This window comes from Pipistrellus hanaki, assembly GCF_964339955.1.
Source record: "Pipistrellus hanaki genome assembly, chromosome: 17".
NCBI classification, from domain to species: Eukaryota; Metazoa; Chordata; class Mammalia; order Chiroptera; family Vespertilionidae; genus Pipistrellus; species Pipistrellus hanaki.
Window position 1 is genome coordinate 7754549 of NC_140519.1, and position 27069 is coordinate 7781617.

Here is a 27069-nt window from a genome sequence, read left to right on the forward strand (position 1 = left end):
CAGAATGCTAATTATTCAATATAGAAGATGGTAATATGAATGCTGCACTATTCTTTCAATTTTTCTGTACATTTGGGGAAAAGGCTATAAAAAGAGTGGGGAAGAGTGACTGTGTGGATGGTGGTATTTGTACACTGGTCTCTCCCTGAGGGTGCCTGGCTCCCTTACACCATGGAGACCGGGCCCCACAAAGAAGGGTCCCGGGAAGTGGTGTTGGAAGTCACGCAGCATTACTTCCACTGCATTCTTTTGTTGAGTTTTTAAGGCCAACCCATCCACAATGGGAGGCGAGTCAGACTTTGTCTTTCAATGGAAAAGCTACATAAAATATTTCACAATTTAAAATTAGGGGGAAAAAGTTAATTCCAAAGGATTTAGATATGCATCTGCCTCCACAGTTACCCAGCTTTCAAAATGAATTAAATTGGATTCTTAAAGTTAGAACACTTTCCTAATGCTGAATATTTCACTTACTTTTCTTCATCACAAAATGAAAAAATAAAAATTAATGTTTTCATTTTACTTGGTGCTACTAAAAACTAACCTTTTTCATGAAGTCCACGTAATTATTGTACTGCAGAGTTCCTGGGGCAAATTCTTCAGACTTCATAGGGAAATTAGAAATGATGATCTTTTCAAGAACATGCTTAAGGTCCTCAAGACTGCCTCCAGTCAGATTGGTGAAGAATGGAAGAAGAATTATAGCTTGACCCTGCGGAGCAATGCAGATATGAAATTACACTAGTTGTGGCTTACAGATTTAAATAAAATTACTGCTTCTAAAGAGTTTGCAAATAAAATGTTATATAGATTCCAAAAATAAGACTTCAGAATGCCTTCTAGATTACATTAAAAAAATTAAAAAAAAATAATGAAGAAGGTAGTCTGAAAAAACATCTTTTTACTACTTACTTTTTAAATTTGTTATCGGTGAAAGTATTACATAGGTCCCCTTTCCCCTCCCTTTACTACTTACCTTTAAATGTAGACCCAACTTCGAATCAGCAAGTATACTAGTATATGTTGTAAAGACTTCAGGGAACGCGCTGTGACTTATATTAAAAGACATAGATGAATCAATCTAAAGGGGAGGAAATAAAAACATGATACATTACTGTATCATGTCTGTAATTTCCTTAACACAGTTTTTAAATGTTTTATTTTTAGAAATGACCCATAAATGTGTTACTGGGCTCCAATAATATGTCAGCAATTCTTGTTCTAAAATACTTTAAAACTATCTGGTAAGACAATGCATGGAAAGGTACAACAAAAACAAAGTATAAGAAATCACAATGAAGTAAGATAATAGAAGTAAAACGTGTAAGATATTCACCAATTGTCTAGTTAAAACATTTTTATCAAACCTCTATCAAATTTTTTAAAATACGAATTGGAGTCCAAAACAACGAACACTATTGTATTTTTAAGGTCTCTCAAAATACCTGCAGGATTTTTGCCAGTAAGGTCAGCACGGCCATTTTACTGTCAGGAGCCGAATCCTTGGCCCACCACAAATCACACTTCTTCCAGTTTTGCAGAATGACAGTCACAAGTTTCAGTGCTTGGTCTTTCCGACTGGTCCGTTCCCTGAAGCTCTGATCTAACATTCCATTCAAAACAGTGCTCACCTAAAACAATTGTGTGGTGATTGAAGACAAATTCTTAACATTAAGACCGACATATATAACAAAATTTACTTTCACTTCAAAACTATTCTTGGAAAATAATGATGTTAATTTTATAATAGCTATTCATTTCACAACTCTTCAAATTTGAGAACAGGGCTTTAACATATGAATTTTCCCATAAAAGTATAAAGTGTCTCATTTATGAAATCATGTTCACAAGGCTATTTCCTACTTCTTGATGGCCAGAGGAGTAGCTTTCTTCTGTCACCATCACTACCACATGTGCATATGCACACTACCATCCTCACACCTGCACATGAGTACACATGCACACAGAATTGTATGCATACATTTCCTTTCCATCACCTTTTCAACAGTGTTTCCTATTTGGCTGCAATATTTCTATCATTATGGCAATGTGAACATTTTCACAGATGATCCAAGTCATAGACTACCAATACTTTTCCTTTCTTGCACATTTTGTTGTCACTGAAGTTAATACTTGTTTACTTTCTTTGCTGTTTTCCATGTGCCCACCATTATTCGTCATCAAATTTCCTCAATTCAATCTCCACAGGACAGTATCAGGAAGCCCATCAGGTCATCTCTGGGTGCCAGCCTCACTCCGGAAATGCTGGTGCCCACTGCCCTCTGAGTCTCACTCTGAGGCCCTCTGGGAGGCCCCTGAGTGCTCTGTGTCCAGGCCAACTTCCCAGATCCAACATCCTCCTCTTTCTTGGCTGATGCCTTGCTTGGTAAAGTACTTCCTCCAGCAGCGCCTTGGAGAGAAGCGCACAGAAAACGCATTCCTTGGAGAAACGGCACACCTGAGACGTGCACTTGGCTTTCACTTAACTGAATATCTGGCGGGTTCAGAGCTCCATGTTGGAAATCTTTCCTGAATTGCGAGGGAAATTGGGCAAACAGTCTTCCAGCGTCCACTTTGCTGCTACAAAGATAAAAGCAACCCAATTTCTTGATCCTTTTAATGTAATCAGGCTTTCTCCCAGAGTCACGTATCAGGATCTTTCCTGACAGTGAAACCCCCGGGTGCTGAATTTTCACACACTGTGCTGGACATTCAATGGCCTTCTTCCATTTGAAACTCAAGGTCTTCATTTCTGGGAAATTCTCCTCAGCTGTGAAAGTCTTCTTCCCCCCGAGTCAGAGCCCTGCTACTAGACCTTGTACATTGATCCCAAGTTTCCTCATCTTTCTCTCCTGTTTTCTGTCTTGTCTTTTTTCCTCTACTCTTTATGAGAGTTCCTGGATTTTATCTTCCAACCCCATTTTATTTTTAATTTCTGATGCTTATGCTTAATTCTCCCCAATTCTGTTTGTTCTCTGATGTTTCTTTTCAGTAGCAAGTCTTGTTCCATGGATATACTATCTTTTCTCATCTTTCTGAACATTTTTTTTCTTTTTACATTTCCATCTCACTGAATAGACTGCTTCAAGTGTCTTGTTCCTTGCCTGTCCCTTTTAGAATCCCCTTCCTCGGGTACTTGGTATTATTTTGCTGTTGGTACATATAAAGGAATTGATCAGAAACACTATCCAGTCAATGGGCAGGGCTCACTGGCCATGAAGGTCACTGGAAATTGGTCTGGCTGGGCAGTGATTATACAATATATAGTACCTTTGTTTTCTCTAGTCTTGCTAAAATATTCTGATATCCTGCCTGAGAGCATAGTCCTAGAAGATATTCTGGAAGCCAAACTAAGGGGGAACACCTCAGACCTGAAGACCAGAACCGGACCCCTTCCTGACTTCTGCAGCACAACTGGCTGCCCGTCTCCGCCCTGCTGTGGTGGGTCACACTGCAGCTTTCCTGGACTCCGAAGTCTGTTAACAACAACGTGTGCTTTTGCCTTCCGGCTTCCAAAGTGTTGTCACTCTTGCCCTTTTCCCTTTCCTCTGTGTCCTTTAACATTGAACTTTTTTTTTTTAACCCTGTTTTTGTCATTTTAGAGGTATCTGACGTGGAGGTAAAGGCATATGATTTTTATCTATCATCATCAAAAGGAAGTCTGAATAGTTTAAAAGCTCAAATTGTTATATTTTCTGAGTGTTGTGAGTCTACTATAATTTTATTTCTAACTTTAAAAAATACAAATCCCTAGGGCAATCTATCACAAAATATTCCCCTCAAATAGGTAATAAGCACTGCATGGAATAAAAGCTTAACTCAGTAGGGAATTATACACTTTTCCCTTAAAATGGTCACTCTAACAGTGAACAGTTCCTGATTGTCTGCAGACCAGGTTAAATTTCAAAATTTTGTAACTTTAGCAAACCAGAGACAACTGAATATGAAGTACTGGTCTCCAAAGGTTCAACACGAGGGGACAAAGTGGGCTACAGCAGGAACGTGCAGGAAATGATCCTGGGTGAACAGGACCAGCGAGAGGCTGGAGGAGAAACAAAGGCAGGCTTGGCCTCAGGATACACTATGAGCTCCAATGCCAAATCCTGACAAAAAGTCATTATCCTACATAGCTATGCCTTATAAAATTAGGCCTAGAGAGAATTTGGGGGGTAGGGGAGAGAATCAATGTTTCAACACCCATTATTAACTATTCATTAAGGTTGGGTTTTTTCCCTTTGGTTTTGTTGTTAAGCACTGGCAAGAGCTTTAAACCTTCCAGGAAGAAATCTTGTTTTGTTTTTAACAATATATTTCAGGAATACAAACAGTATATAAGAAAATGTACTTTACATAAAGTAAAATTTCATTACCATTTTGGGATTATCCACAGATGATTTCATAAGCTCCAGTACAGCAACATCCAGATTTTTCAACAATTCGGTGTTGACTGTGTCTGAGAACAAGCTGTAGAAATACTCTCCGTGGTGGAAGCTGACGATGTTCCTCTGGGACCCTCCTGAGGCTGGCACGGACAGCTCTGCTGTGTCCAGGAGAAGCCTCACCAGGCACTCACACTGAGAAGACACGGGAGGGGCGATGACAGCAATACACATCTTAAATGTTACAGAAAGACTCCTTGGGTAGCTATTAACTTTGAAAGTGGAAAATCGCACAAGAGCCTGGTATGTAAAGGCCAGGGTTCAAATTTGAATTAGACACATTTCAATGAGTCTCTACTTTCTAAGTTTCAATTTGGGAAAGAGATCTTCCCTGACTCATGTTTCTCCCAACTTTCTAGACATCTTCCTGTTGCTTTGAGGGGAGAGTCTAGTAAAGGAGTATTTTTCGGCAAAGCATGTGATCTGTTTACATGAAGTAGACCAAGGAGCAGAGGCTTCCACTGCAGGGGAAAGACAGGCACAATGAGTGGATGCCCAGTACTGGCTGCAGGTCTCCTCTGCAGCAGACGCTGAGGCCAGCCCTGCAGTTCCAGCAGAATGAAGACATTTGTGTGTGGTGACTCTAAGTTAGGGGTGTCGAACTCAATCAGAGAAGGGGCCAAAATCTAAAATCCAGCCTAAATCGCGGGCCGAATGGTTTACTGAACAGTCATAAACTGACAATGTCATAAACTGACAGCGGAGTGCAGTGATGACAGCGTGGTGCGGGCCACATTGCAAGGCCTGGCGGGCTGGATTTGGCCCGCGGGCCTTGTGTTTGACATATGTGCTCTAAGTTATTTGGGGGCTCTCCCAAGTCAGCCATCTGATGAATTACCAAGGAGAGGGGAAGGGGAGTCATTGTGCCAGCACAGTTCAGCTGTATAGTCACAAACTGTTCTCTGCCGAAAGTCCTTTTGGGAACAAAGAGGGATAGACAAAACCTTAATTTAAAAGAATGCTGTTCTACTTCTTTCATTAAAATAAAACAAAACACACCGAAGCTGAAACCAGTTTGGCTCAGTGGATGGAGCGTCAGTCTGCGGACTGAAGGGGTCCCAGGTTCGATTCTGGTCAGGGCATGCCCCTTGGTTGTGGGCACATCCCCAGTGGGATGTGTGCAGGAGGCAGCTGATAGATGTTTCTCTCTCATTGATGTTTCTAACTGTCTATTCCTTTCCCTTTCTCTCTGTAAAAAAAAAAAAAAAAAAATATATATATATATATATATATATATTATTTTAAAAAAAATACCAGAAAACCTTCTAGAAAGTCGGCTCATGTAAATTGATTAAAGTACTTCCGCAGCTAAGAACTTATCCAATAAATTCCAGTTTTTAAAGACACAATGCATAATAGTAACATATTCACATTATTAGGAAAGGATAGCATGTAGTGGTTTCTCCTACCAATCCTCCAAAAGCAAAGGCCAACTCCAGAAGTCTACTGGCCAGTCGCTTACAACTGGGGTCAAGTGAAGGGAGGCACTGTCGTTCGTGTCCAGGAGCGATGCTTTTATAAACCAGGGAAAGAAGCTTTGTGCCAATATAATGATGCTGATCTACAGACTGAAATAAAACCAACAACAAAATATCAAAAACACACAATTTCACACCTCTTGTTAATTAAAAATTCTATAATTCCCATTTCAGCACCCATAAAGGAAGTTCAAAATAGAATGACAATAAATCAACTAGTTAGCAGCTAAGATATCATTGAAGCTAAGATACATGTAAAAACAAGATGTGGTTACCTGAGATGGCAAGACATCATGCAAAACCCCAGCTCGATAAAGATGTTTACAAGTTGACACGAAAGAGGACAACTTGGCCCTGTCCACGTAAGCATCGGGGCCATACAGGTCAATGCCACAGAGCTCCTCAAAGCTAGCCAAATGAGAAAAGCCAAAAGAAAACCACATGAGAGCCGATCTATTAAATTATTAAGATATACTGGAAAACGTGCGCATTCTGTTATAAATGTGTTTACTAACGAAATACCCAGCACTCAAATACCTTACACAGCCCTGGAAAATAAACATGGTAATACAAACCAAGGGGCCTGTGCACTAAACCAGCCACGGAAATCAACAAAGGCTAAGCCAGATGCAAGGCTTGTGTACAAGAGGCAGAGAAGGCATTTGCTAAATAGATGATTTTCAAACAACTGATGAGATCCTCTGCACCCAACACCCCATTGATGAGATCCTTCACTTGAAGAAATGGAGCTAGAGCTGACAGGCACGCAGCTCCGGAGCATGGTGCAATCTAAGTCCTCCACACCCTGACCCTGAGCATGAACCGAATGCCCACCTCTGTGCTGTTATTTTTTCCTTGAGGCTCCTCTCTAGAATGTCTTTGTATGGAGAGTTCTTTAGTGCTTTCATCAGGTTCACACAAACATCAGGAAGGTGATTCATAATGTGGACATCACTGATATTGAAACCTATGCTCGAGGGCTCACATAAGGTTTTCACCAAGAGTTTCATAAGGTTTGTGTTACATAAATACTTTTCAAGAAGCTGTAAAAGACAAATTTGAATAAGAATACATCAATTAGTGAGAATTAGATTTTCACTGAAGTGTAAGGTCCATGAAGTTGGGAAATTTTGCCTGGATAGGGCAAGGGTTGGCAAACATTCTCTGTAAAGGGTTGGACAATAAATGTGTTTAACTTTATGCACCATGCAGTCTCTGCTGCAGCTACTTAAAAGCCATTGTAGTGTGAAAGTCACCATGAACAATATGTGAACAAATAAACCTGGATGTGTTCCAATAAAACTTTCTTTGTAAAAAATTTTATTTATTGACATTAGAGATGAGAGAAAGAGAGAAATCAATTTGTTGTTTGTTTTCTTTGGAGCTTCCTGTATGTGCCCTGACCAGGGACTGAACTCGCAACCTTGGCATATTGGACAATGCTCTAACCAACTGGCCAGGGTTAAAGCCTTCTTTACAAGAGCAAGTAGTAGGTGGTATCTGACCTAGAGCCCACAGTTTCCCAGCCATTGAGTCAGGTCAATGCTATATCCACAGGACAGAACCTGGCATACAGTAGGCACTTAGTATATATTAATTAGATGGAATGACTGGGATTTGTTTATATAAGCCTAACAGATACATTTATATATATATTTGCTAATTAAAGTTTCCTAAGGTAGATATTTGATTGTAGTATGAAAATGCAATCCTATATAATAAAAGGCTAATCTGCAATTTGTCCCCTTGACAGCTCGCTATGGCGTGTGCTGATTACCAGGGGGCAGAGTGGAACAAAGGAAGGCCCCAGCCAGCAGCCGGCAGCCGGGGGAAGGAAGGTCCCAAACGGCCCTGATCACCGGCCAGGCCTAGGGACCCTACCTGTGCATGAATTTTGTGCATCTGGCCTCTAGTATGTAATAAAAATTTAGAAAAACTTTTGTATTTTAGTCACACAATGAGCATCTGAAGTATGTGCAGTTTTATTATTTTCAGAAAGAGGTAACTCCTACAGCAATGAAAAGTTCTAAGACAGCCCACACCACTTCTAATAGGCACTTTTTAGGTATTTTTCCAGTGCCAAGTGTTGTCCTCAAATAGAGCAGCAGGACTGATCCTACCTTCCAGCCTGCTGGGTAGATTCTGAGCAGGGTTGTAGTAAATTCCATAATCCGAACGACAATTGTGCATTTGCTGTAATTGTATCGTTCTTCCTCTTGTGGGCTGAGTCTGTTATCTGTTATCCCAGGGCCAAAGCACTTCATAGCTGCCATAGCATCATGCATAGCAATGCTTTCTAAAAAGAAAGCCACTGCTTTCCAAAGCGAAGACTGTGTTCCAGTACCTAGAAAAATTGCATTGAAATATCAACATTTATTTTCTCTAACTCCAAGGTCTACAGTAAATTTGAGTTTAAAAAAGTGTACCTCCTTCCCTCTCTCCCTCACTCCTTTCTTTCCTTAAATATAGTCATGATGTAGTAAAAAATCAAAAGTAAAAGATGTTTAATAAAAGCTGAATAAAATGGCACTAATTTCTTCTCACTTCAGAATTTCAGAATTAAGACCAACCAACCAGAAATCAACTTTAAACACAGAGTAAGAACACATCTACTGAAGATTAGATCTTGCTTTTCAAACATTAGTTATGGGAATATAAATTAATATGATCTTTTTGAAGGTCAATTTGGCAAATCATATCAAAAGCTTTAAAAAAAAATGTGTATGCCAATTTCTGTTAAATGTTGAGAGACTCATATGATTTGATCCAGCACTGACATTTATTCTAGTGAAAGAGTTGCAAGATATGTTTATAGGGATGCTCATTTTAGCACTGTTCTTAATAACAGAAAATAAAAACAACCTAAATGTCCTTCAAAGGGTTGACAGAGAGACCAATTATGGCAATCATCTTCAAACAGGTATACTATAGAATCAATTTCAGATCAACCAAAAGAACTTTTTCACAAAACTCATCTGAAAATGATTGTGTTTGCGCTCCTTTCACAACTTTTTGACCTATCACTTTGAGAATCTCATGCTAGAATCACACAAAATCTCATGCTAAAGAATCAGACTTCCCCAGAATGGTATAAGTTCTGTTTCCTTGAACCCTCGCATGTATGCATTCACATACATTAAACACTCCCCCCTCTGCCTGATTCTACCGTCCTCAAAAGGAAAATAACCTGGTTCCTCTCTCCTAAATTCCCAAATATAAACTTTACCTCTGACAAAATTAAAGAGAGAATGGTAGTTCCCTTAGTTAGCCACCATCACTAGAGTAATTTTTCACCTAAATTAAAAATCATTTAAATAAAATAAAATAAATTAATTAATTAATAAATAATAGAACATGTTCTGAGTGTCAAGTCTGAGGTTCTCTTGAGAGGACTTAAGTGAAATCTCAGAAGATTAACATATGCTGCTCAGAGAACCAGGAAGCAGGGAACAAGCCTTCAAGCCAATAGTCAGCTCCAAATGCTCTGTCCTTTACCACTCCACAGCCAGCTCCTGCCCTGACAGGTCCTATTAAGTCACAAAAGGATGGAGCCTGCCCCCACCTTTTTCTGCCTCTCTGTAAACAATAAAAAACGCTTGCAGAATATAAATAAGCAAAGCAAAGACACATCATACAGAAGCATGAACAAGATCTTAAGGTCTCAAATCAGTAAGAAACCTTTAAATGCACCATCTGAAAACAAAAACCTCAAAAGGTGATTTTATAAAAGGGTCAAGAACCTATGGACAGAGCAAAAAGAACAGGCTGAACAGATTTTTGTAGCCTCGGTGGTGGCATCTATACTCACACCCTCACTGTGAGTTTAAGTAAGAATACAAGTAAAGCTTTCACAGTACTAAGTAAGTGGTATGTGATCACCACTGTTATTATTCTGTGACAGCAGCAAACTGTCTAATCAAAAAGCCCACTGAGCCTTTCCCAGAAAGACTCCCGGCAGAACTGAACAACACTGACTTAGGGGCAAGTTCCACCTACCCAGGACGTCAGATGCCTCCAAGGTCCTCTCTTCGATGGAGGTGTTGTAGCACTCCAGCGCGGCCAGCAGCATGTCCATCCACTGCAGGGCCGCTCTGAGGCTGAACGGCCCTCGCACATGCAAGAGGGTTGGCTGAGCGAGGATGCCCGACTGCTGACCGCAGCCGCCTCCCCCCTCAAATGTGCTTATGAGAAAGGAAGCATCTTTTTTCTTGATAATGTCTTTCAGCCATAAAGAAGGAGATGGGGTGCCTTAAAAAAGAAACAAAATTAAACGCACATATAAATAACTACCACTTAACTTAAATTATTTCATCTAATCACTGTTCCTAATTAGAATTTAGGCCCACTGGGAGCAGGCCTACACAGGCACTTGGACATCCCTCTCACAATCCAGGACTGCTGGTTCCCAATCGCTTGTCTGCCTCTGCCTGATTGCCGCTAACTGCTTCTGCCTGCCAAGCTGATCACCCCCTAACCACTCCCCTGTCAGCCTGATCAATGTTAAAATACAATACTCCTAGCCAGCACAATTGCCCCTAACTCTCCTCCCCTGCAGGCCTGGTCATCCCCAACTGTCCTCCCCTGCTGGCCTCGTCACCCTTAACTGCCCTCCCTTGCAGGCTTGGTTGACCCCAACTGCCCTCACCTGCAAGCCTGTCCCCCCTCAACTTCCCTGCACTGCAGGTCTGGTCCCCCCCAACTGCCCTCCCCTGCGGGCCCGGTCACCCCTCAACTGCCCTCCCCTGCAGGCCTGCACCAACTGGGAATGTGCCCACAACTGCGCCCCCCCTCCCCCCCGCCAGCCATATTGTGGTGGCTGTCTTGTGTCCACATGGGGGCAGCCATCTGTGTCTTGGAGTGATAGTCAATTTGCATATTACTCTTTTATTAGATAGGATAATACACATTCTCTAAATTAAAAATGTAAATATACATTTCTAAATATAAATAAAATTATAGTATGTATATTATATGTATGCCACATATAATATATAGCATGAATACAATTATTACAGTATATAAAATATAGTATATAACATTATACTATACTTCATAATATAAAAAAATTTAGAATCCTTCTAAGCTTCAGAATTACATGAATTTTTACCTCTTCACCCATGAAGAAAAAAACCCAAAATAGTACTCCATCCATTTTCTAAAGACAACTTCTTCTCTATTATGATTGGTAGTGCACCGTCATTAATTATCTTACGTGTGTAAGTACACTTTACTGGCTTAGTACATTCATTATTGAAAAGCATAGGTTCACTTTTTTCCTTTAATATCACAATGATTTGAGATCATTCAGACTTAGGAAACTATCAGTTTCTTACTAATTACATACTTAAATAAGACAATTACATTATTTCATTAACATTAATATGATTTTTAAATCTAAATTGATATCATGTTAACAGCTGCAATGGTAATCCAACTCTATTTCTTTTAAATGGGATAGAAAAGCAAAAATGTAGTGGAATAAAAAAGATGCTGGAGGATTCTAAATGTATTTCCTCCATACCATTTGACTAACATCAAAATAGCATTTTTTCTTCCCTTCTCTAAAACTTTGAGAAATGTACACACATAATTTATCATTTGTCATACAATTGACCTATAATGATTATTAAACATACTTATTGTTGTATTTATTAGAAACATTTTTTGTTATATTCATCTAAAAAATGGAAAGAATACATTTTAAATAAGTATACATCTCTAAACTACTGGTAAAGCAAAACCCAGCATTTATAGGGCATAAAGATCACCATACCTGGCAATAAAGGAACAAAGTCATAAAACAGTTCTATGGATTTGTGTCGACATTCTGTCTGGGGCCTCCCGCAATTGGCTAAAAGCCAGTGGACCACATCCAATAAACACAATGATGCCGCAGGTGGAAATCCTCTATATGGAGATAGCACAAGGTACATAATATATAACCTAGTATTTAAATGACCCAAGAGTCTAGGCATCAAAAACTCAAATTTTCCACACTGATACATGTAGAAACCTCATTAAAACGCATTCAGTTTATTTTTAATGTATTATCATTAGAATACAGTAAAAAAATGACACATTAAATAGTCCCTAAATGCTGCTTACCTCCCCTCCCCCTATACACCCCCCCCCAGGGAGAAATTATAAAACATTTCTTAAAAAAAACAGCACCAAGTATTTTTATGTCTCCTGTACACTGCACTTGAAAACAAAAGAGCATTTGCTCCTCAAATTGTGGTCCCTGGACCAAGCTGCCTCAATATTACCTGTAAATGTGGTAGAAATGCAAATTCTTGACCCAACTTCAGACCTGTGGAACAGATTCTGAGGGCAGGGTCCAGTGGCCTGTGTTTTAACTAAACCTCCAACTAATCCTGATGCATGCTCAAGCTTGAGAACCCATGGTTTAAGGAGATATGTTAATGGTAGAATGTGGAAGAATAAATTTTAGAGAGAGATGGAAGAATAAATTTTAAAACAGAGGACAGTACCCAGTCTACATGGGCCAATGCCAGCAGCAGCCAGCAGCAGACACCAGAGTTCCCGCATAGGGGCTAATGCATGGCACCCCATCCTGTCTGAGGTGAGGCTTGCTGGGATGGAAATGAGAGCAAAGACTAGAAACCACTCAACCCAACTTTGGCTGAGAGCAGCTTCATCTCATAAGTCTATAATTCCATGTCTGTCAAATCCTATTTCACTATTTCAGTTCTTATATTTCAAATTTACTGTAAAAGAGTTCATGCATAGTCTAGGCAAATAATTCCACATCAAATTGGTATTCAAATTAGTGCAGGTAAAATAAATTGTTACAAAACAAATTTTCAAATTATATCCACTGTCCCAACCAAGATCAAATTAATAGCTTAAGCCAAGCAATTTCAAACATAAAGCTTTTTAATGTCTTTGAAAAAGTGACTCTTCATACTTCCACACATTCCTTGTTTAAAAAACTAATTCTGGCCTGGTGGGTGTGGCTCAGTGGTTGAGTGTCAACCTATAAACCAGGAGGTCACGGTTCGAATACTGGTTAGGGCATATGCTTGGGTTATGGGCTTGATCCCCAGTGTGGGGATGCAGGCGACAGCCAATCAATGTTTCTCTCTCATCATTGATGTTTCCCTCTCTCCCCCTCTCTGAAATCAATAAAAATATTTTTTTAAAAAAATACTAATTCTGCATATTTCCACACATTCCTCCCAACCCCTCTTTCATTAACTGAGAATTAATTTTATCGTGGGGGGGAGGGGGAATGAAAAACTGAAGGAATATCACCTACCGTGGGCAACGTCGTTTTTTTGCTTCGTTTAAGGAAACGTGCTTCTTTTCAATGATACGACATATGTGATCGATGGCATCATGACACTGTTGAATTGTACCTGTTCTCAAGTACAAAGACATATTTCCAAAGAAGATATATGCCGGTTATTAATAAATAAATTAGCATTATAGATTTATTGATGCAATTTTTAATTAGAGATAAATTTACAATAGATTCAGTATCTTTTAACCCAGAATTTAAACTTTAAATAAAAGATTTACATTGTACGTCCAAAACCAAACCCCATATTTAAGAATGCAAGATGATAGCCCTAGTCTGTCTGGCTCAGTGGATCAAGTGTCGACCTGCAGACCAAAGAGTCCCGGTTCAATTCCGAAAAGGGCATGTATCTCAGTTGCAGGATCCTCCCCAGCCAGGGCCCTGGTGAGAAACTCCCCCACCACCCCTTCCGCCAAACAAAGCACAGCCACGTCAATGGATTTGAGATGGAAGAGACTTTGGATGTATTATTATACAAACCCACATACCACACAAAAGCCCATGCATTGCAATTTAAGGCTTTTATTTAAAGGGCATAATTTGACCTCTCCTTCTTATGTACGTTAAACTATATTATAGTTTAATAATATGACCAAAATAGAAGAACAGAACTAAAATAGTAAAATGGTTATTTAGGAAAAGAGCCTTACAGAACTTCTTTTAACCTGTGACCAAAATAAAGTTTCCTTTCTGAACTTTTTAAATACAACAGTAATTTTAAAAATGTAAAGTTTCACTTGATGAAAAAAACAACTTAAGATCAAAAGATAACCAAAGCAATAGTACACTAAATTTTAAGCATTTTTGCCTATAGCAGGCTATCAACATGAAGGATAATAGAGCTCAACCTGTCTTAAAAAAATAAACAGAAACCAAAATCTGGATAGATGAACGAGAAATTCTGCCACCATGCAGCTATGGGACCTAGATCAGCTGCTTACATTCTCTGGGCACCTGAGCCCTGACTAATGTGGAAACAAATGGGGCAATCTCTAACAAGGCTTCCAGCTCAAACATTCCATGCTGTTCCTAACAGCTTCTGTCCAGAATTTAACTGTAAAGGCTATTTTTTATTATTCTCTTAGCTTCTTTAGCCTATTCCTGACTTTTTTTTTTTAAATATATATTTTATTGATTTTGCACAGAGAGGAAGGGAGAGAGATAGAGAGTTAGAAACCGATGAGAGAGAAACATCGACCAGCTGCCTCTTGCACACCCCCTAGTGGGGATATGCCCGCAACCAAGGTACATGCCCTTGACCGGAATCGAACCCGGGACCTTTCAGTCCCCAAGCCGACGCTCTATCCATTGAGCCAAACAGGTTTTGGCCTGACTTTTTTATTTCTTCAACCAAGGTACATGCCCTTGACCGGAATCGAACCTGGGACCTTTCAGTCCGAAGGCCGACGCTCTATCCACTGAGCCAAACCAGTTTCAGCCTTTTTTATTTCTTAATTACAGTCAAAAGAGCTTTATCACAATCTTGTAGTGAGAATTATGTTCTACTATCTAAATTATCATTAATGAGCTCAGGAACATTGACCACATCTCAGTGGTTTTCACATCCAGCTTGCTTTCTTTACATTGTACAATCAGTACACTTTCACATTTTGTGTCATCATAGCAACTGGTTGGCTTCATTGAACTCACAATAAAACTGTCCCACCTGCCTTGCAGGATCTCTGACCAATCAAGGGTCAACCTCAGTGTCCACCAGGGGTACATGGTGAGTCTTAGAAATGGAGGGCATGGCAAACGCTTTTACAAATTGGAATTGAGGCAATGGAGGGGTATATATCCCCTTCACATGTATCATCCTAAATGGGAGACACGAGAAAGGCATACCACCTTGTGACAGACAGAAGCAGCTGAGGCTTAATCCCTGAGTGAAAAGGCTCTTAAAGAGTTGTAAGGCAAACAGAATTGGCATGCACAGAGAAGCTTGGATAAGACCTACCTAAGGATTTTTCATCTGCATGTGCTAAGGCCAGACTTTCCATATATGTAACCAAAGATTCAAACACGAACTGCTCTACCAGAGATTCTTCTTCCCTGTAAAATAAAGAAAACAATCCTCACATAAAGAAACAATAAAGCAGAAATGAGGACAAAAGTAACGTTACTAAACAATACATACATTAATTAAATTTATTCTTAAAATTGGCTCATGTTTTACAATATAAAACAATCTGTTGAGAGAAACAAAGAGGGAAGCATAGGTAAACACCTAAACTGCTGCCTCACACAACAATTTCAAAACTACAACTAGAAGACAAAACGGACATCACCCAAAACCACAGGAAGGCTGGCTGAGTGGAAATTCTACAACTAGAAGGAAAGAGAAAAGCACACTGAGACTCAAAGGAGCTGTAAAAGGCAGAAGTACTGAGGCGCGCGCGCGCGCACATGCGCGCACTGAGATGGCTGGCCACTGAGTACATGGCTGGCTCTCTCAACCAGGAGGGAGACAAAAGCTCCCTACAGCTCTAAACTCCAATTCCGGGCAAGACTCTGGGGAACCAGACTCATTCGGGGAGAAACTGGACTGTCAGGAAAGAGAAAAGCACACTGAGCCTCAGAGAAACTGCAGAAGGCAGAGGTACTGAGGCATGCGAGCACAGAGAGGGCTGGCAACTGAGTACATGGCAGGCTTTCTCAATAGGGAGGGAGTCAAAAGTTCCTGACCAGTTCCAGGCGAGACTCTGGGGACCCAGACTCATTCAGAGAGAAACTGGACTGTCTGTCAGCGGGTGAAACTTGAGGGTGGCTTTCTCTCAGAGGTGCTTGCAGCCATTACCGCAGGACACTGAGACCCAGGGGTCTCTTAGGGCAGGGCTGACGGGAAGCAATTGCTGCTGTCTACACCGCTCCATCCAAGCTGAGCACAGAGGCTTTTGCAAGTCTTGTCTCATAGGAGAGTCTCCAGCACAGAAGTAGTATTATTTATTCTATTTCTGTGGAAAGTAACCATTAGTATTTTGATATGGACTGCTTTAAATCTGTAGATTGCTTTGGATAATATGGAAAATTTAATTATGTTAATTCCAATCCATAAACACATTATGTACCATGATATTCCATTTATTTGTATCTATTTTTTTTCCTTCAATGTCCTAAATTTTTTTGACTACAGATCTTTTACCTCTGGTTTTATGTATTCTTAGGTATTTTATTATTTTTGTTGTAATTGGATTGTCTTTTTATTATCTCTTATACTTCATAATCTATATATATATATATATATATAAAAACAGGGAATAGGGAATATGCTAATTAGCCAGGCATTAGGACTGCTCAGGATTTGCTGCTGTGCAGATGGGCAGGAGGGGACTGTGTGCTGCTCCCAGCCTCAGCGGCCATGGGGAGTCTAGGGGAGGGCCAGAATGGAGACACAACACACAGGAGCACCTGTCTCAACCCAGTGACACAATGGGGGGCTGGCGCTATGTGGGTCAGGCATGGGTCCTGGCCCCCCACAGGGTGCCTCCTCCCATGGTGGGAGGCCATGCGCCTCCTCTCGCAATTTCAGTCGTGTGCTGGGCCTCTAGTTGGTGTATAAAAATGTAACTAATTTCTGAATATTAAATTTATTTCTTGCTACTTTACTGATTTCATTAATTAGTTCATATATATATATATATATATTTTTTTTTTTTTTTTTTTTTTATTTTTTTGTAGAAAGCTTTGTGGAGTGTGGACATTTTCACAATATTAATTTTTCCAATCCATGACCATGGAGTATCTTTCCACTCATTTTTGTATTCTTCAATATCTTTTATTAATGTCTTATAGTTTTCAATGGATAGGTCTTTCAACTTCTTTGTTAAATTTATTCCTAGGTATTTTATTCTTTTTGCTACAAATGAGATTGTTTTCTTAATTTTTCTTTCTGATATTTTGTTATTAATGTATAAGAAATACAACAAATAGTTGCATACTTTTTATCCTGCAACTTTATTAAATTTGGCTAATAGGTACAACAGTTTTTTGGGGGAGTCATTAGGATTTTCTATACATAGCATAGTATGTATCTGCAAATAGTGACAGCTTTACATATATGTTGCAAATATTCTTCTGTACCTATACGTTACAATTTTAAAAGATTTAAAAAATATGAAGTGGGTTTTTTGAACTCTAGTTATTTTGCACAGGATAGATTTCTATCAATCTATCCATCTATTATCTATCTACCTAATCATCTATTTATTTTATAATATCTCCCCTCATCTCTATCCCAACTGCCACTGAGAAGCTATGCTGACAAATGAGGTCAGGTTCCTCATTATACAATTACTTAGTAATCATGTACCACTACTTAAAAACACTAATTTCAAGTATATATTTTATATTTACCTCTGTGATTAATTATTCTCTCTCTTTTTTAAATGCAAACTTCATGAAGGGCTACATCTTTATGTCACTGGTATTTGGCACAATGTCTAGCACATAAAGTCTTTTTGAATTTTTAAATCAAATTCATTGCAGTGACGCTGGTTAATTCTACTATATAAGTGTCAAGTGTATAATTCTATAATACATCATGTGTACATTGCATTGATTTTGTATCCTTCAATTTTACTGTATTTACTTAATGTTTCTACTAGGTTTTGTGTGTGTATGCTTGGAGTTTTTTTGTGGCCTTCAAGGTTTTCTTTATAGAGTATCATGTTACCTGCAAAAATGTCAATTTTACTTCATTCCCAATTTGAATTCCAGTTTTTGTCTCTCTTGCCTGACTGCTCTGGATAGGACTTTCAGAACTATGTTGAATAACAGTGCTGAGACGGGCATCCTTTTCTGTTGCTGATATTGGAGAAAAAGCTTTCCATTTTTTTGCCACTGAGTACAATATTAGCTGAGGGCTTATCATACATGACACATTATTTTTAATAAATTGAATGAACAATCACTTTTGGTCAAGGACTAATTAACTTTTCTTTTTTTTTTTCTTCTTTTTTAAAATATATTTTATTGATTTTGTACAGAGAGGAAGGGAGAGAGATAGAGAGCTAGAAACATAGATGAGAGAGAGTCATCGATCAGCTGCCTCTTGCACACCCCCTACTGGAGATATGCCCGCAACCAAGGTACATGCCCTTGACCGGAATCGAACCCGGGACCTTTCAGTCCCCAAGCCGACACTCTATCCATTGAGCCAAACCGGTTTCGGCTAATTAACTTTTCTTAGACTTTCCAAAGAGCCCTTTCATTGGCTGTCAGTACACTCGGATTCACACTCTATAAGCTATTGGCAGGTACATTTTAGGAGGAAATCTAACTGTGATGCTCCATGTTCCCACTACTCCAGGGACTCAACGAAGTTGACCTATGTTTCTTAACTGGACACACAAAGGCTCCTGGCTGGCCTCACAACACTCTCTTCTAAGCTTCAAACTCCACAATCAATACAAATATAAAATATCTGCCGAGGCCGGTTTGGCTCAATGGATAGAGCGTCGGGTTGGGGACTAAAAGGTCCTGGGTTCGATTCCGGTCAAGGGCATGTACCTTGGTTGCGGGCATATCCCCGGTAGGGGGTGTGCAAGAGGCGGCTGATCGATGACTCTCTCTCATCGATGTTTCTAACTCTCTATCTCTCTCCCTTCTCTCTGTACAAAATCAATAAAAATATATTAAAAAAAAACAAAACAAAACAAAAAAAAACAAATATAAAATATCTTTATCCCTTGTATACCATCCTATTTCATATCTGAATTGCATTAGCTCAGTGGTCGGCAAACTGCAGCTCACAAGCCACATGCGAGTTTGCCACTCTGCTGACTAATGGATTTGCCAACCACTGGGTTAGAACATTAGTCAACAGAGTAGCAAACTGCATGTGGCTTTAGCTCATCTCCATTCATCCTTTAAGTCGCATTTCAAGTAAAATGTGAGGGGAAGCCTTTCCTAACCTACTCAAGCTGGCTTACACACCTGCCTTCTGATGCTCCAAAAGACCCTGCAGTGCCGTCTGCTGCATTGATAAGACCGCTGTAGTATTTTTTTTTATATATATATTTTATTGATTTTTTACAGAGAGGAAGAGAGAGGGATAGATAGTTAGAAACATCGATGAGAGAGAATCATCGATCAGCTGCCTCTTGCACACCCCCTACTGGGGATGTGCCCGCAACCAAGGTACATGCCCTTGACCGGAATCGAACCTTCAGTCCGCAGGCCGAAGCTCTATCCACTGAGCCAAACCGGTTTCGGCAAGACCGCTGTAGTATTATGTGTGTATGTATTTCTCAGCAGGTCCTGAGCTTCTTGACTATAAACTGCATTTTAATTCAGTTTTTTAATGCCTAGAAACTAGAATAGCACCTAGCACACACTTATTAAATACCTGATATATGAATACATGGACACATAAACACTACGTCACTTTTCCAAATCACTACAGATAATTTAAAAAACTTGTTTTACACTCTCGCCGGACATGTGGTTTACTAACCTGAATTCCTTGTAGATATTATTAAAAGCAAGTGATGCTCCTAGCCTCTTGAAAGCACTGGGGTGAAGTGCAAAGCTGTACAGTCGCTTGAAAAGTGATTTGGTGTTTACTGAACTTTTCTCCTGCTGCTGTGGTGTTGTCTGTTTAATGGACCATCTGAGGAATTCTCGAATACACCGACCACAAAAGTCTCTCAAAGTACTGTCAATGGGGTCCACAATTCCATCCTAAAACAAAGCATAACATGACAATTGAATACCTTATCTTCCTCTGAGCATAACCAGAGTATGCTATAAAAATTTATTTACAACACTATACAAGAAAAAAAAAAACATCAATATCTAGAATCTAGACGCTAATAAATTCCAACTGACATAATAACAATACTTTAAATAAATCCAGAAACTGAAAAATCCTTTTAAAAAAGGAATGCTTTAGCCTAGAATCCAAGATGGCTGCTCGGGTAGCCACCTAACCACAGCAGCACACAACAATTTCAATGGAATACAACTAAAATGTAGAGTGGACATCGCCCAGAGCAACAGGTAGTCGACTGACTGAAAACTGTACAAAAAGAAGGAAAGAGAAAACCAGAAGGAAAATCAGAGGAGCTGAAAAAAAGCCTAAGGTACGGAGACATGATGCACACTCGCACGCACGTGCGCGGAGAGGTCGCAGCCAGAGAGGAGAGGGCTGGGTGCTGCCCGGCATTCCCTAGCAGGCAGGAAATAAAACCCCCAGCCTGGGCTGAACCCCCGAACCGGCAGCGCTGAGCCCCAAGTTATGGGCCAGACCCTGGGGACCCAAATTCTGGCAGGGGGAGACAGGGTTGTGAGGCGGAATCCCAGGGGAGCAGCGAAAAGCAGGGCCCCCGGAGTTGCACGCACATTGCGCGCAGAGGACTGAATGTTGACTCTGATGCTGGATTAGCCTCAGTCCGGACTGCTCTGAACCCCAGTTCTGGGCCAATCCCTGGGGACCCAAGCTCAAGCAGAGGGAGACAGGGCTGTGAGGTGGAGTCCTGGGAGAGCGGCGAAAGGCAGAGCCCCTGGAGTAGCGCACATTGCTTGCAAGGGAAGGAATGTTGACTCTGATGCGGGATTCCCCTGGAGGGAAGGAAACGGGAGCCCCGGCTATGTTGGGCCCCAGTTTTGACTGCTCTGAACCCCAGTCCTGGACCAGACCCTGGGGACCCAGGCTCGAGCAGGGGGAGATGGGGCTGTGAGGCGGAATCCCAGGGGAGTGGCAAAAAGCAGAGCCCCCAGAGTCGCGAGCACTGCGCGCAGAGGACAGTCTGTTGACTCTGATCCTAGACACCCCTAGCGGGAAAGAGAAAAAAAAAAGCTCTAGACTGGAGGAATGCGACAGGGAGCAGGAGCCCCTGCCGGACACCGGCTAGCCGGGCGCCAGCAGGGAGCCGGGCAACGGGGCGCCAAGGGTGGGGGGTGCCCCTGAGCCTTCGACCTCTGAGCGCGGGCAACGGAGCCAAGGCCCTGGACTGCTTCCTGGGTGGCGCCGACCCCGGCAACAGGCTGGAGCAGCGCAGGAGCCCGCGGAGAACAAAGGGGTGCCACAGGCCAACCTGCTGAGCTCCCAGGACAAGGAGGAAGAAACCAAAGAAGTTCTCAATGTGAAGAAATCAAGTGAGAGCAAAAGATAGTAAAATTACTTAAGAAAGAATACAAAGAAGATCTTGAAAAATCAAAGACTAAGTCAGAACTCAACTCACCAGCCAACATTGCAACATATATGCGTTTAAAAAAAAAAAAAAAAAAAAAAGGACAGAATGTTGGAACAGCGGTGGCCAGGCCTAGAGTGCCCAGGCACAAGGCAGTGGCAACCAGGCCCGGAGCAGCAACGGCCAGGCCCCAGAGCAGCAGCAGCCAGAACAAGAGCATCAACGGCCAGCACTGGAGCAGCCAGACCTGGGGCAGTGGCAGCCAGGCCTGAGGCAGAGGCAGCCAAGCCCAGGGTGGCCAGTCCAGGAACACCCAGACCCGGAGTGGTCAGGCCCGGAGAAGCTGGGCCAAGAGCAGCCGGGTTGGGAGCAGCCAGGCCCACAACAGCAGTAGCCAAGCCCAGAGCATCCAGGCTGGGAGTGGCCAGACTCGGAGCGGCCGCTCCCAGCCTGGCAGCGGCCGGGCCCGGAGCAGCCGGGACAGGTGTGGCCAGGCCCGGAGCAGCCGCTGCCAGGCTGGGAGCGGCCGGGCCCAGAGCAGCCGGGTCTGGTGTGGCCAGGCCCGCAGCAGAGGCTGCCAGGCTGGGAGCGGCCAGGCCCGGAGCAGCGGCTGCCAGGCTGGGAGCGGCCAGGCCCGGAGCAGCCGGGTCTTGTGCGGCCAGGCCCGAAGCAGCGGCTGCCAGGCTGGGAGCGGCCAGGCCTGGAGCAGCTGGGCCCAGAGCAGCCGGGTCGGGTGCGGCCAGGCCCGGAGCAGCAGCAGCCAAGTCCAGAGCAACTAGGTTGGGAGCGGCAGTGACCAGACCCAGAGCAGCTGGTTGTGGAACGAACCAGAGCAACAGAGGCCAGGCCCGGAGCAGCCAGGCCCGGAACAGCTCGCTCCTCACCTGCCTCTGCCCCACGGCTGCCTCTCAGACATGGCTGGAAACTTTTGGGAACTTGAGGGTCTGCTGAATCAAGTGATAAAGGCTTAGATCTGGATGTGTTGAGTTAGTATAGGGCTGGGGTGTTGATCTGTGAGTGCCTTGGGTGGGGCCTGGATGAGGCTGGTTGACCTATTTGGAAATGTCTTTTATGTGAAATGTATCATTGGGCATGTGGAGGTATTATTGATATGAAAAAATGCTAAGTAACTGATTTACTATCTGAAAAGGGATTTACTATCGGGGAAAGGGAGGGAGGAAGAGACTGAAAATAAACTGCATCTATAGATGAGGACAATGGGGGATGGGGAGGGGGCGAAGGGTGGGGTGGGAACCTGGTGGAGGGGGGAAGAAATGAGGAACCTTTGTAATAATATGAACAATAAGATTGATTTAAAAAAATAATAATAAAAATAAATAAATAAAATAGAATAAAATAAAAAAGGAATGCTTTAACCAGTAACAACAAAGCAGTCTTTCCCTGTAGAAACACAACGGCCACATGCTAGGAATTTTTGTTGCTGGCCTGACTCTAAAACAGAATCTGAGATGCTTTTGTATTGAGGTTAAAGAGAATAAGACCCTTACAATTTCCAAAGAAATTGTACTGCTACATAAACAAAAATCACATGGAGATGTGGTTCTAGAAATGTAACTTTCTGTAAGAGTAGTCTCCATAAAGGCATAATCTCTGAATATCTGAAAAAAATGGCTAAGAAATTTGAATGTTTTTGTCTCCCTCTAAGCATTATTTCCTCTCAGATCAATATAGGAAAAGTTTAACTTGAAAAAGTACACTGAACACTGAAGTAAGGGAGTACTTCTGCCTAACATCCCCCATTTTTTTTTTTTTTTTTGTTTTTTTCTTTTTTGCTATTTGTGAAATCTTAGATTACAGTGTTAATGAAAATTTAAGAAGGTAGTAATCTCTGGAAATGGAAGAGGTCATTAACCACTTCCCAGAGCAGAGGTGAACAGTGTTTGTGTTCACATAAGGAAAATAGCAATTCTTATTAGAAGACTGACAGATGCCCTCACTTGAGTGCTGTACTACCATCTTCACATTTCCTCCTTTACCTTTTCTTTCTTCAACTCTCTCTTCTACGTTTTCATATTCTGACCTGAATGCTTTCTGAAGCTCTTATTCAAGCTGATTTCAAGGTTCAAAAGGGAAAAAGAAATAGCTAAGATAAAAACTTCAGAATAAAAACATTAGAATAAGTTGACCTGAGTGCAAACAAACCAGAAATTTAATTTAATGTGCTTATATGAAGTTCAATATAGACAAAGCTAATCTATGATGATGAAAGTCAGAGTGATAATCTCTAGGTCGAAATAGTCTATATTGAACTTCATGTAAATGGAATCATTCTGTACCTACTCTTTTGTGTCTGGCTTCTTTAATCAACTTAATGTTTTTGAGACTAATCCAGGTATTACATGTGTCATTAGTTCATTTTTTTAATATTGCAGTAAAATATGAATATAACACAGTTTATGCAGCCATTACCCTGTTATTTCCAATTCTGGGCTTATGATGAATAAAGCTGCGTCAAACTTTTTGAAATAATTTAATATGTTTATTATAGTGCAGAGAAATGAAGCGTAGATATAATTATGTCACCATGCAAATAAGAACATTAAGCCGGAACTGGTTTGGTTCAGTGATAAGAGCATCAGCCTGTGGACTGAAAGGCCCCAGTTTAAATTCCAGGCAAGAGCATGTGCCTTGGTTCTGGGCACATCCCCAGTAGGGGGTGTGCAGGAGGCAGCTCATCGATGTTTCTAGCTCTCTATTCCTCTCCCTTCCTCTCTGTAAAAAATCAATAAAATAAAATAAAAAAATATATATATATATATATTTTTTACATTTTTAAAATTAAATTATTATCTGTGTACATATTTTAACATTGCCCTCCCCCTCCCATACATACCCTCCCTCCCCAGAGCTTTGTGTCCATTGGTTGTACTTATATGCATGTATACAAGTCCTTTGGTTGATCTATTATCTCCCCCAGATCTCCCTACCCTACCTGCTATAATTTGACAGTCTGCTTGCTGCTTTACTGTCTCTATATCTATCTTTTGGTTCATCAGTTTATAATGTTCTTTATTATCCATAAATGAGTGAGGTCATGTGTTGTTTCTCTTTCATTGACTGGCTTATTTCACTCAGCATGATGTTCTCCAATTCCATCCAGGATGCTGCAAATGATGAGAATTCCTTCTTTTTTATGGCAGCATAGTATTCCATTGTGTAAATGTACCATAGTTTTTTGATCCAATCATCTGCTGACGGGCACCTAGGCTGTTTCCAAATTCTAGCTATTGTAGATTGTGCTGCTATGAACATAGGGGTGCATATATCCTTTCTGATTGGTGTTTCGAGTTTCTTGGGATATATTCCTAGGAGTGGGATTACTGAGTCAAATGGGAGTTCCATTTTCAGTTTTTTGAGGAAACTCCACACTGTTCTCCACAGTGGTTGCACCAGTCTGCATTCCCACTATATATATATATATATATTTTTTTTTTTTTAAAGAAGAACATTCAGTAACTCTTCGCTCCCCACAACATGGCATCTATCTAACTAGGGTCACTCTGAGAGTGAAAGAAGTGCTCATAATAGTTACATTCACAACAGGCATACCCAGGACTGTCCTGGGAAAACCAGAATGTATGGTCAACCTACCTACAATGTTCTGCTATTCTGAATAACACACTTTCCTAGCTCCACCTTCTCAGCACAATGCTTCGATGCAAGCAAAACTCAAAACAGAGCTAATTCTCCACAAACACACCAAGCACCTAAACCCTTTATCTCCTCTGTCTGGATTCCCTAGTCAAATCCCCTATTTCCTCTGGCTTATTTCAAACAGAAGCAACACACAGATTCAAATCTAAATCAATTTGCAAAAGGCGCAATGACAGAACTTTGTTTGGACAAACTTGCTATATGTTTAATTGGGACTTTCGATTCCACAGTCAGTAAATGGCAAAACAAAATTATAGGTAAATAATGGGTAAAATCAAATAACATTCAATGGATCAAATGTAAAGTTATTTGTACAAGTTCAGAAAATTATAATAAAACAAGTGTCAAAAGCACACTAAGGCTTTAGCTGAACTCATTTTCTCTGCCTTTAGTGAACCTGTGACCAGATCTTAATGATTCTACCTCTAAGGTCAGGATAATGTTACGTAAATACTAAGCTATTGTTCTAGGGTCCTTTAGTTGTTGAATCTGAATGTAGGAGAAAACTGGGTAAGTTAAAAATACTTAGTTATTGCACTAGCGATACTTTTAAAAATAGGTACTACGCCGAAACCAGTTTGGCTCAGTGGATAGAGCGTCGGTCTGCGGACTGAAAGGTCCTAGGTTCGATTCCGGTCAAGGGCATGTACCTTGGTTGCGGGCACACCCCCGGTAGGGGGTGTGCAAGAGGCAGCTGGTCGATGTTTCTCTCTCATCGTTTCTAACTCTCTCTCCCTCTTCCTTCCTCTCTGTAAAAAATCAATAAAAATATATTAATAAAAAAAAAAATAGGTACTACTAAAAGGGTTCTGATAAAAGAACAATTTTATTCCTGTCTTCCACCCTATACCCCAAATCATAATCTTACTATAGATCAAGTTTGTCAAATTTATGACCATTCTCCCCAAAACTAGAAAACTAATTAAAATATGAAGATTTACTTGCAAATATTTAAAAGTATCACTTAAACAAATAAATATGGCAACCTGATTATTAAAATGGAATGTTACCAATTCTCTAAAACAAAAGAAAAAAGACAATATGATCTAGCTAAATGCTATATTGTGATATCTTGACAGGTAGCATTTCTTAAAGTACTAAATACACATCAAATATAAATAGAAAAATAGGACAGCAGGAAAAAAGTCAATCCTTACTCACCAGTATCGTTTCTAATAAGGCAACAGTATCCTGGCTTTCAAATTTCTTATTGTTAGTGAACCAGTGAATCAGCTGCATAACTAGTGGCTCATACAGTTGCCTTGTCACCTGAAGAGAAAATACCCAGAAAGTTTATTTCTTTCATGATGAAGTAACTTGATATTAGAGAAGAGTCCATTTAAATGACAGAGGCAAAATTAAGTGATAATACTGTCATGGTTTTGTTAGTTTCCTTTTCTAGTTGAATACTATAACGAACAAGTTCTCCCTAATATACACACTAAAACTCATTATTCTTCTAATCAAGAGGGCAAGTTAGGATAAAATATTATTAGTTTTATAGTATTCATCTTTAGATATTCTGAATGTGCACTTGAGGATATTGTGGATCAGATACATTATCATTATTCAGCTAACAAGTAAATAATGACGAAGAGAAAACCGGACTTAAAGCTTGTATCACTAAAGAACACAGCTGCCTCTCCATTGCTGCCAAATGAAAGAAGAAAAATCTCAACTCCTTGGAGATGTTCAGGATCCTGAGTTCTCACTCTAACTTCAAGAATGTAAGTAAAGTCTCTGCAGGGGTCTGTGGGTCTCTGGCTTTTACAACCCAGGCTGTCTTCCAGGCCTGGGTTCCTCCCTCTAAAAGGAAATACCCAGGGAAACAGTGCCCACCTTTCTGAAACCCTGGGAGCTTAACCGAGTGGCCTCGGTGTGCCCATGTGATCATCTTGGAGAGGTAAGAGAAGTTTAATTATCCTTTTGGATCAGAGCACTTACCTAGACAAATGGTTACAAACCAATTCTCATTACATGAAGAGTAAAATGTTTGTAGCAAAGAAGGGACACATTCCCTATCT

General features: G+C 40.7%; 1 protein-coding gene across 1 annotated transcript in view; it reads right to left on the minus strand.

The window, feature by feature from the left end:
• The window catches only part of PRKDC (protein kinase, DNA-activated, catalytic subunit), a 181611-nt gene that overhangs the window by 108321 nt on the left and 46221 nt on the right, over nucleotides 1-27069 (minus strand). Inside the window, exons 26-39 of the mRNA XM_084864319.1 lie at nucleotides 26207-26314; nucleotides 19693-19919; nucleotides 15196-15290; nucleotides 13197-13296; nucleotides 11691-11824; nucleotides 9914-10165; nucleotides 8038-8261; nucleotides 6752-6960; nucleotides 6193-6325; nucleotides 5849-6007; nucleotides 4371-4574; nucleotides 1446-1631; nucleotides 977-1081; nucleotides 545-712 (exon numbers count right to left, since the gene is read on the minus strand). Of these exons, the coding sequence (XP_084720445.1) occupies nucleotides 545-712; nucleotides 977-1081; nucleotides 1446-1631; nucleotides 4371-4574; nucleotides 5849-6007; nucleotides 6193-6325; nucleotides 6752-6960; nucleotides 8038-8261; nucleotides 9914-10165; nucleotides 11691-11824; nucleotides 13197-13296; nucleotides 15196-15290; nucleotides 19693-19919; nucleotides 26207-26314 (2304 nt within the window). The remainder of the gene's footprint in view (nucleotides 1-544; nucleotides 713-976; nucleotides 1082-1445; nucleotides 1632-4370; nucleotides 4575-5848; nucleotides 6008-6192; nucleotides 6326-6751; nucleotides 6961-8037; nucleotides 8262-9913; nucleotides 10166-11690; nucleotides 11825-13196; nucleotides 13297-15195; nucleotides 15291-19692; nucleotides 19920-26206; nucleotides 26315-27069) is intronic.